The sequence below is a fragment of the Marmota monax genome, unplaced genomic scaffold (assembly GCF_021218885.2).
Source record: "Marmota monax isolate L192 unplaced genomic scaffold, Marmota_monax_Labrador192_F-V1.1 WCK01_AAM20220418_F8-fsc00145, whole genome shotgun sequence".
Taxonomy (NCBI): domain Eukaryota; kingdom Metazoa; phylum Chordata; class Mammalia; order Rodentia; family Sciuridae; genus Marmota; species Marmota monax.
Genome location: NW_026695201.1, coordinates 3,182,992 through 3,193,150, shown reverse-complemented (window position 1 = coordinate 3,193,150; position 10,159 = coordinate 3,182,992). Strand labels below are relative to the sequence as shown.

The 10,159-nt window shown below is 45.9% G+C and overlaps 1 protein-coding gene across 1 annotated transcript in view; it reads left to right on the top strand.

Annotated features, from left to right (window-relative positions):
- Positions 1–3,097: 3,097 nt before the first annotated feature.
- Cfap45 (cilia and flagella associated protein 45) overlaps positions 3,098–10,159 on the top strand; it is a 28,242-nt gene continuing 21,180 nt past the window's right edge. Inside the window, exons 1-2 of the mRNA XM_046429146.1 lie at positions 3,098–3,156; positions 9,317–9,442. Coding sequence (XP_046285102.1) covers positions 3,154–3,156; positions 9,317–9,442 — 129 coding nt within the window. The 5' untranslated portion in view covers positions 3,098–3,153. The remainder of the gene's footprint in view (positions 3,157–9,316; positions 9,443–10,159) is intronic.

The window sequence follows — 10,159 nt, the reverse complement described above, 5'->3', positions numbered from 1 at the left end:
TGGACAGGATGAGGTATTCCCCTGCCACCCCAATTCCAGCACCCAAACTTCCACCCCTTAATCCCTAGTATTAGTGAATATTTACCTTATATGGCAAAAAGGACTTTGCAGATAAGATAAAGTTAAGGAGCCTGAGATGGGGAGATTATCTTTGATTTTCCAGGTAGGCAGAACCTAATCTTCTGAGTCCTTAAAATCAGAGCACAGAGACATGACTACTACAGAAAGGTCAGAGAAAGGCATAGATCCTGGCTTTGCAGATGGAGGAAGGGGGCTATCAGCCAAGGAATACAGGAAGCCTTAGGATGTACTAGAGTCTTCAGAAGGAAGGCAGCCCTGTTGATAGCTTGATTTTAGCCTGGTGAGACTGGGGTCAAACTCTAGAGCTGTAATAAATGCATGTTGTAATTTTAAGTTACTAAATTTGTAGTCATTTGTTACAGCAGCAGCATAAAACTAATACACAAGACACGAATAGTTTTAAAACAGAAAGACCATCTCATTATATTTAGAAAAGTTCAAGTAGGTATGTGTGTTTAAAACACTCTATTTAAGAGAGGAATACAAAAAGAAAACATCAAGTGCCGGAAAAACAATAGTCAACTAGTTTATCAGCTTTTTCTCTGATGAGATACATAATGTATAATTATATATGCTGTATGACCCTGTCTCTTCTTGGCCCGAGGAGGCATTGATAAGAACACAATTTTAAATTAAAATTTTACTTAAAATTTTACTCCACTGATGGTTAGAATGATTTTTTTTTTCACAGACTGGCTTCTGAATTTGTACATTTTAAACCTGTTTCTCTTTCACTTTGCTGATGCTTTTTGTGTCAGACTTCATAGCACATAGTCATATGAAGAATATGGCCAGTACATGGCTGTCCGGACATCCAGTGAAAGGCTCTTCCAGGAAGCCTTTCCCACACCAGGACAGCAGATAGTAACTTAACTATAATGCAAGTGATGGAATCCATGCAAACATTTTTTCACCAAATCCAAAATACATGTATCCCTAAGTTGATTACTTTCGCAAAGTTACAGAAATACATGACTAAAGTGACATAGCTTAGGGCCCTGCTGTGAGTTTTAGTGAGTCTTCCTATGAACAGGAAGTCTAGAGTTTGTTTGCTTTGAGGTCAATTCAAATTATCACCTCTGAAGGTGATTTCCTTAAGGTGTACTCTGCCATCTCCTCCTGCCTGCCTCAACTTTATACCTTTGCTTCAAAAGAGCCAGGCTGCTAGGTGGTGGCACATGCCTGTACTCTTAGGATTGTAGTGAAGACCAGACCCTGTCTCAAAAGAAAGTAAAAAACTGGGCTGGAGATGTAGCTCAGAGGTAGAGCACATCTGTGTTAAATACCTAGTAACTAACACACACACACACACACACACACACACAGTCAGTCTGGGTGGAGAAAAGAACACAATCTTTGTTTGGACGGTTATCTCTCTTGGCCTCAGTGGTTACGGGGACAATTTCTACCTCTTTGGTTATGGAGACAATTACTACCTCAGAGGAATGTGGCAGAAAATTGAGTAAAAAACCTTCTGGAAGCATCTGATCCCCAGTGAGGGTGACTTGTTCTCCTGGGCTGCAGGAAAGGGGGTTCTAATACCAAGGCAGGGCGAGAGTGTGGCTAGAAACAGAAGAGTTCCTTCCTTCCCTCCCAAGCCACTCAAGGACTGTTTTCCCCTCCCCTCTTGGATCTAACACTCCGTGGGGCTTCCGGGAGAAAGGAGTGCAATTTTATATTCTTGAGGATCCCATAGGAGATAAGGGCTAGGAAATCTAGGGAAGGAATGTGAAGCTTGCTGGAATAAGTTCTTTAGAAGCTGCAGCAGGTGGCCCTGTCTCGCTTCCTCCATTCCCCAAGGGGCTCTCCATGCTTAAGTTGGAGTAAGGTTCAGAAAGACTGCTGCTAGGGTTTGGAGAGGTTTGGGAGTGAGGCAGGGGTCGAAGAAGTGCAGAGTTACTTCCTCAGCTAATCAACACCTGAAGAAGGAAAAACATCGTGGCTGGTGGGAAGGCTTTGTGAGGCTTGGAGCATGTAGGCTGGACTCTGCCCCTGAAGGTTGGGAGGTAAAAGGGAAAAATCAAATTGAGAATATTATTAAATTCCTCAAAACATACAAATGAAAAAGTGTAAAGAGCAGGTTCCCAACCTGTTGTATGGGGTATGCTTAATGAGACCCTGTCTCAAAAGAAAAAAATAATTAAAAAGGGCTGAGGATGAAGCTCAATAATAGAGCATCCCTGGGCTATCTTTTCAGTAGGGGGGGGGGGAGAAGCTCCCCAAAGCCAGTTTCATAGATTTTTTTATTCCCCCATCCCTCCAGTACTGGGGCTTGAACCCTGTGGTGCACTACCACTGAGCTGCATTCCCAGCCCTTTTTGAGACAGGGTCTCACTTAGTTGCCCAGGCTGGCCTCGAACTTGCGAACCTCCTGTCTCAACCCCGAGTCTCTGGGGTTACAGGCGTGTGCCAGAGCGCCCAGCTTTTACTTTTATTTTTAATAAGCTCTCCCAGACTTTGGAGAGGGAAGTCTGAGGCACGCCTTTGAAGAAACTGCTCCTGAGATGGCAAGCACAGATCCAAAGCCGGAAGTTTTTTCTTTGGTCTAATGGACTCCCCTTCCTATTGTGAAATTTGTTTGGTCTAAGGCTGCTGGCTTCACAGGAGGTGGATCAAACTCAGGAGGATCAGGTTTGGCTAGGCGCCTCCCGCGCACTGGGGCAACGGTAACCATGGTAACCCCGGGGGAGGAGGGGGTCTGGGGAAAAACTTGACCCCGGCTAGGTCTAGCTCTTGGGGCAGCTAGCTGGCAGTGAGTCGCCCCAGGGTCTTTACGGCTCGAGTCCGGTCTAAGACAATTGTATAATGCCACTCCTTTCAGCCAAAGGAGGGCGCAGCCCGTCGGCTCAACCCTTTACAGCCACTGTTGCGGCTCTGGAGCCGGGAGGGGAAGGTCGGAGGGAGGAGCTCTGGTCTTCCTAAACTAGCCGCACGCTGGGACCTCCCTCCGGAGCTGGGAGGGGCGGGGCCTGGGGCGGGGCCAGGCCGGGGAGCGCGGGCTTCTGGTTGCCATGGGAACGCGTCAACATCAAGTGCCCTGAGGCAGTGCGGGCTGCGGAGGAGGCCGCAGAGATGGTGAGGCTCTGGGCCGCCGTAGCTCAGGTGTCCTGAACTGGGTTAGGGGGTAAAGTGGGGCCTGGCAAGGGCAGAAGTTGGGTCTGGGTCTGAAGGCCAGGAAGGTCTGAGAGTGGGTAGAGCAACCTTGGAAAAAGCAAAGGAAGACCAGGGAGGTGTTCAAAAGAGGAATTAGGGGCGGGGTTGGTAGGGATTGTCAACGTGCAATGGGGCTAAGTGGAAGAATTGGGGAGAAAGGGAGGTTCTGACCCTCTTCCCCACCCTATCAAGCTGATGTCGCCAAGGATGGGGATTGTGGGATGTTCTGTGGAGAAAAATACTGGTGAGGAAGCCAAATAATGGGTTTTAGTACCTGTTATGCCATTAACAAGCAATAGGGTGATTTTGGGTAGGTCACCTCATGTTCCTGAGTCTCATTTTCTCTTCTGTTAGCAGGGCTTTGGATCATTCATTGGGCGTCAATAGACATTCATTCATTTATAATGAACAGGAATGGTCCCCTTTCGCCAGGCCCTGAAGAGAGATTGGGATAGGTCTGGCATGCTTGAAATTTGCATAGGGTCCTGAACATAGAAAAGGACAACAAGGGAGGAGCTATGAGGAGGACACTTGTGCTTGAGTGTATTGGCTCTGGAAGGGTTGAGGGAGGCGCACTGACTCATTTCAATAATTATTGAAACTCACTGTAGAATGTCTGGCATACCAGTGCTAAAGGTGGCTACTTGGGTGTAATTTTGAAGACATTTCAGGCTTAGAGGCTGTGTTGCTCTTCTGGGACTTAATGTGTTTTAGAAGAACTTTGTTAATTGTGAAATAAAAATGTCTTCAATAAAGAGCAATTCCCAACTTTTGAGGACTCTCTGAAATGAAGTCCCCTTTCAGTTATGCATTTTATTTGATTCAGTGTCTCCCCTTCCCTTGGCACAGGGTATATATTATGTATGTGAGGCTCTAGCATCACACCTGGCATGTCCTTAAATGTCTGTTTGTTCTTGCATACAGTAATGGAACTCTCATTTTCTCCTGTTTAAAAGTTTTCTATTTCCAAGCCCTCATGAATTAGTAAGTTACAACTGGACAAGACTTGTGGATCACAGGCTCAGGGATTCCCTACCCTAGGGCCACTCAGGGAAGGTGTTTGGCCAGCTGAGTGAGCTCTTCTAAAATCCCTCAGACAAGATGGGCATATGGACATCTTGGAGAAGCAGTGAGTCAAAGTGATTGCTGGCAGACAGTGTGTGTATGTGTGTGTGTGTGTACGTGTATGCACGTGTGGTGCTACTCTCTAGCTTTTTAAAAATTTTTGACAGTACTTGGGATCAAACCCAGGGATGCTCTACCACTGAGCTACATCCCCAATCCTTTATATTTTTTATTTTGAGACAGGGTCTTGCTAGGCTGGCCTTGAACTTGTGATCATATGGCCTTAGCCTCTTGAGTTGCTGGGCTTACTTAGATGTTTCACCATGCTTTGTTTCTCACTAGCTTGTTTTATTTATTTATTTTAAATTTGGGGGTACTGGGGATTGAATTCAGGGGCATTCAACTACTGAGCCACATCCCCAGCCCTAGTTTGTATTTTTTTTTTAATTTATAGACAAGGACTCACTGAAGTGCTTAGCACCTCACTGTTGCTGAGGCTGGCTTTGAACTTGTGATCCTCCTGCCTCAGCCTCTCGAGCTGCTAGATTGACAGGTGTGTGCTATTATGCCCAGCCTATTCACTAGCTTTTGAGAGGGTGAGGAGGAGTGAAAAGAGGTGGCAGGGTGGGGAGGTTTAGGGTTGGACAGACCCACAGGACTCTTACAAAGGTTATGATTAATAATATCCTCCGAAAGGAGGGTCAGGGACCTCAGTACAGATAGGCAACCTGATCCATTTGAAGAAAGAGGGTAACTGACTGGATCATTCAGAATAAAAGGCAAGGGTCCTTGGGTGTGAGCATACCCAGCAGCTTCTTGGTAACCAAAATCTACACAAAGGGAAGTGAGACCAAGCTAAGAGTCTAAAGTCTGAATTTGCCAGCCTGTGGTAATTCTATATACAAAAGAGGAACAAGATCCCAGGGTGCAGAGGACATCTAGGAAAGGACATGCCTTTGTCTTTTTTCAGTTGACAGGTGTTGCAATGACGTCAGGGAAACTCCACACTGACTCATTCCAGTCCTGCTCCAGCTTTGTCTTGTTAAATTTGCATTAAACATCCTGGATCCCAGCATGTGCAGTGCTGTGCTTTATATGGGCTCCATACTCTTGCCATCAGAGTCAGGGCTCCAAGCCCACTGTTACACTTTATTTTCAACTAAAAAGAGTTTTATTATTTTTCCTGGTCATAAAAAATAGTTACCTACTTCGGGGAAAAAACTATTTAATACAAGAAATGTCTTATGACAGTAAAGCTTATTTGAAATAACTGTTAAGCGTTTTTGTGAAGATGCTTTAGTGACACATTTTGTGTGTATATCCTCCATACAAACATTTTTGCAGTAATACCTATATATTTCTCAGAATGCGTTTTCTTTAAAACTAACTATGTTTTGAACTGGGTGTGGTGGCACACCCCTGTAATCCCAGCTACTCAGCAGGTGGAGGCAGGAGGATCATCAGTTTGAGGCCAGCCTAGGCAATTTAGTGAGACCCTGTCTCAAAATAAAAAGGGCTGGGAACGTAGCTCAGTAGTAGAGCAACCTGGGTTCAATCCCCAGTACCTGCCCCCGCAAATATATGTGTTATGAAGAACACCCTATATCAATAAGTATAAATCAATATCCATTTAACAGCTAATCTTCCTGCATCTGTCTCAAAGAGCCCCTAGCTCTGGTCACATTTTTATTTATTTATTTTTGGTATTGGAGATTGAACCCAGGGCACTTCATCATAGAGCTTTTAATTTTATCCCCAGTCCTTTTCATTTTTTATTTTGAGACAGGGTCTTGCTAAGTTGCTGAGGGTCTCCATAAGTTGCTGAGGCTGGCCTTGAACTTGGTATCCTCCTCCACTTATCTAACTGGGTTCGCATGCTCCTGGGAGGATATGGTGTATGGAGAGTTAGCTGAGTCACTAAGATGAACATATCCAAGCAGGGGTGGCATCTTTATCTGTCCTCATCTTTCCCAATCCCCCCTTGCCTCCTTAGCTATCGGGAGCTGGGGAGCGCTACGTTCCCTTCAAGAACTGTCTCCCCTCACTCCAAGCAGGACTAGTTGGGCTTCTCTCTGGCCACTGCTCAGCTTCTTGGAGATATTTATTTTGTCATGCAAGATGTAAAATCAGCACTTCACCTCCTAAAAGAACCTCTTGGCTATTGCTTCCAGCCCAGAGGGATCCAACTTTCCATTTCTGCTTGGTTTTTCATTTTTTTTCTAGTACTTTTACGTAGTGACCTCCTGAATCCTTCTTGTTACTCTTGGCAAAACTGATTATTCTAACCCTGGGGTAAGGCTTGTGGCTTCAAACTCAGCAGTTCTCAAATGAGGTTTTCTCAGACACCCAATCCTAGAGCTCAGAGCTTCCCTTTGTCCTGCCCAGTGGCCACTTTTCTGTGGTCATCTGTTCTCCTTCCTCTGCTCTGACTTTTAAACGCGGGCAATCAATTATTTCCTGTGGTTACTGCCCTGGACCATGGCACTAAGAACACAGGAAGGAGAAGATGCAGCTTGAGCCCTCGAGGGAACCTAGAGCCCGGTAGACCCGACACACAAAGAGAAAACCTGTAGGAGCCCTTGAAAAGAAACAGGAAAACAAATGCAAAACAATAATAATACTTTCCATCTGTACTCCAAAGCCCTTTCACATACATTATTATCCACAATGCAGACCACATACGTGATCTGGAAAACGTGGATTGGTGGAGTGACTTGGAGCAGGGCAGATGTGTTTCCCCAAAGCACCCATCTCTGTGTGGTCTGCATGCCTTGAGAGTCATCTTGCTCAGCCTCATTCACTGCTCTTCATCAAATGCATATTGGGTTCCCACGGTGTGTCAGGCACATTCTTAATTATGTACAGAACTCTAGACCATCCCTCATGATCCAAAGCCTCTTCCATCTTTTCCAGTTATTCCCAATGTTCGGTCTCAATCCCACCTACTGCAGTTTCTGTTCATTTCCTCTTATTCTATTTTTGGTGGAAAGAGGAGCAGTTGCTCACCACCCACCATATAATAACCCTTCAGAGGCTGTTATTAGGCATCCTCAGGGCTGCTATATTTACCTTTTAATAAATCCAAGCTTTTCTGCTCTGCTGTATTGGGGCTGCCTGAGGATGTAAAGGGAGGTTCCCTCTTAAGCTTTTTGCTGGCTGTGCCAGGCGGCAAGGGAAAGGCACACACAGCAGTGCTCATTGTTCGGAACAGAGCCAGCTGGAGAATAATTGCCCAATTTAGTGTGAAAACCTTGATACAGGTGGAACAGGTGCTTGGGGGGGGGTCTGGTTGGTAATGGCAGATCAGAGAGCTTTCAAAACACTGTCCGGTGTTCAGTGACCTGGAATGCATGGTTTATTTCTGTTTACCCTGTCCCCTTGATGGCTGCTGATTCCCAGGCTTGGAGGGACCCAATATGTCTAGCCCATTCCCTCAAGGTAGCCCAGCTTATAGAGCTGTGTTGTGTGTGTTTGTGTGTGTGCGTGCGTTTCGGGGTAGGTGGGCATGTGGGCTTCTCCAAAGACAGATTTGAATCAGTTTTAGATTAAGCCTGGAGTTGGGTGTGGTGGTACATCCTTGTAACCCCAGGGACTTGGGCAGGAGATGGGATAGGCTGAGGCAGGAGGACTACAGGTTTGAGGCTAGTCTTGGCAACTTAGTGGAAATGTTGCTCAGTGGTAGAGTGTCCCTGGGTTCAATTCCCAGTATAGGGGAAAAAAATTCCTTGTACAAACTGCCTCCTAGAGATTGGATTGATCAATCCTCCTGCAGTTGGATTGACCTTGTGGAATGAAGGGTGTTGAATTGGAATTCTCGATTATAAGTAACATAGCAAGACTCTAAAGTAGAAGGGAATGTGTTGAGAGGATTTTGGAGAGCTCACTGATTTGACACCCAAGTCGGGAAACTAGGCTTAGAAAATAGGAACAAACAGATGGCTGGAACCAAGGCCCAAATCAAAAGTAGAAAGGATCTCATAAGACCCTTTGGTACACCATTGTCCCCTAACACTGTCAGCTTGGATTGCAGGATGCTGCTACCTGTGTCCTTACCAGTGTTACCCCTGACTCTGGGTATGGCTGGCCATGCTGCCTCTATCAGAAAGACTTTCTTGATTCTGCTTCTTGCATTAGTAATTTCCCTAGGCATTGTCAGCTTGGGGTGATTTCAATTGGCTAAGCCTAGCTTCCTTGCCCAAGTAGGAAGACAAACACCTGGTGTTTTCTGTTTCCGTCGTCGATGAGCCCTGATTCCCACAATGATTACAATGGAAAGTCTGCAAACACAAGAAGATCCTGGGGCTTAAATGACTAATGTACACTAAAGGAGTTCTGGGAGAGAAAAGCCACATAGTGGATATTAGGAACTGGTTAACTGGTTTGCCTTACTGGTGATCATTCATCTTTCATCTATAGCCTAAAGTGTATTAAAGTGTTGACCACATGCTCAGTAGTGGGGGAAGTGCTTTTCCATCCTTTCTGTCCTCGGATCCCTGCCATGACCTTGTGAGATTGCAAGGCATGGAGGAGAGGTCAATTAATACATCATTTGTGAGGGGGGCCTGGAGCTGAAGCTGAGAAGACTGGAGGCAAAGAAAACCCTTTATATTTCTGGGGCGTAGATTGAATTGCCTCATGAGAGGTTGTTCATACGGGACACTGGAAGCACATGAGTAATGAGTTGAAATGTCACTCCTTTCCTGCCACCTCTGTCTCCTTTATCCTTTCTTCCATACTGCATGACCAATTTGGTCTTCTTCAGCCGCAGGGGCTACCGAAATGCTCCTTCTCATGGAGCCAGTGTGCCTTGTCTCTGCCAAGGGACTCTCCTGCCTCTGTGAGGATGCGGTCTACCTATTGCTATTTGTCCCCCATGTTTCAGGGCTCACACAAGTGCTCTCCTTAACTTTCCCCACATGCCTACCCTCTGTTCCCAACATGGGCTGACAGGGTTTTCTGCCCAGAGTCTGAATGCCACTCAGTTATGATGACCCCAATTTTTTTTTTCTTTTTCCAGCCGTTAAGCACAACTGGCATCTTGAGCTCCTCTTCTTCAGCTTCCAACAGGTCACGAAATAGGACTCGCTATCGGACCAAAGCTATGAACTCTGAAGTAGACGAGAGCCTCTTTGGAGGTGTCAAGGTAACCCTCAGAACTGGGTGCAGTGGTGCATGCCTATCATCCCAGTGATTTGGGAGGCTGGAGCAGGAGGATTGCAAGTTTGAGGGCAGCCTGGGAAGTCTGACTTAGACTCTGTTTCAAAATAAAAACTAAAAAGGGCTAGGGATGTAGCTCAGTGGTATAGCACTCTTGAATTCAATATCCAGTACCAGAAAAAAAAACAAAAAAGTAGCCCTCAGCAAGTCCCTCCATGTATCTGTCACCTGGGCAGTGACCCAGACCAGTGCCGCACAGGTCAAAGTCATCACACTTTGTTAGATAAATCTCAGACAAGGAACAGAGGGGAATCCCGAGACCAGTACTGTTGATCTCTGATCTCTAGTGTGGCCTCTAGCATGGCCTGTGTAAACGGGGCTGCCTGGCTTCTTCCCTCTCAGCATTTAAGATCTGGTGAGATGTCAAAGGGAGGCTCAGCCACAGAGAGCTCCGCCGTTGCTCAACAAAAGCCACAGCTTGAAGACGTAAAGGAACTTCTTCCCTTTCCACCAAAGAAGAGCATCAGAGTACAACACAAATGACCTCCTTTCTCACTTGCTCAACTGAAACAATTACTTAGATTTGGGAAATGGGAAGGTTTTTATTTGCAAACCTCGTCCAGACTACAAGGTTGACCATCCCTTTAGTCAAGAAAGGGAGAGGTAGAGAATTCCTCTGAAACAGTTCCATAGGCGAGAAGGA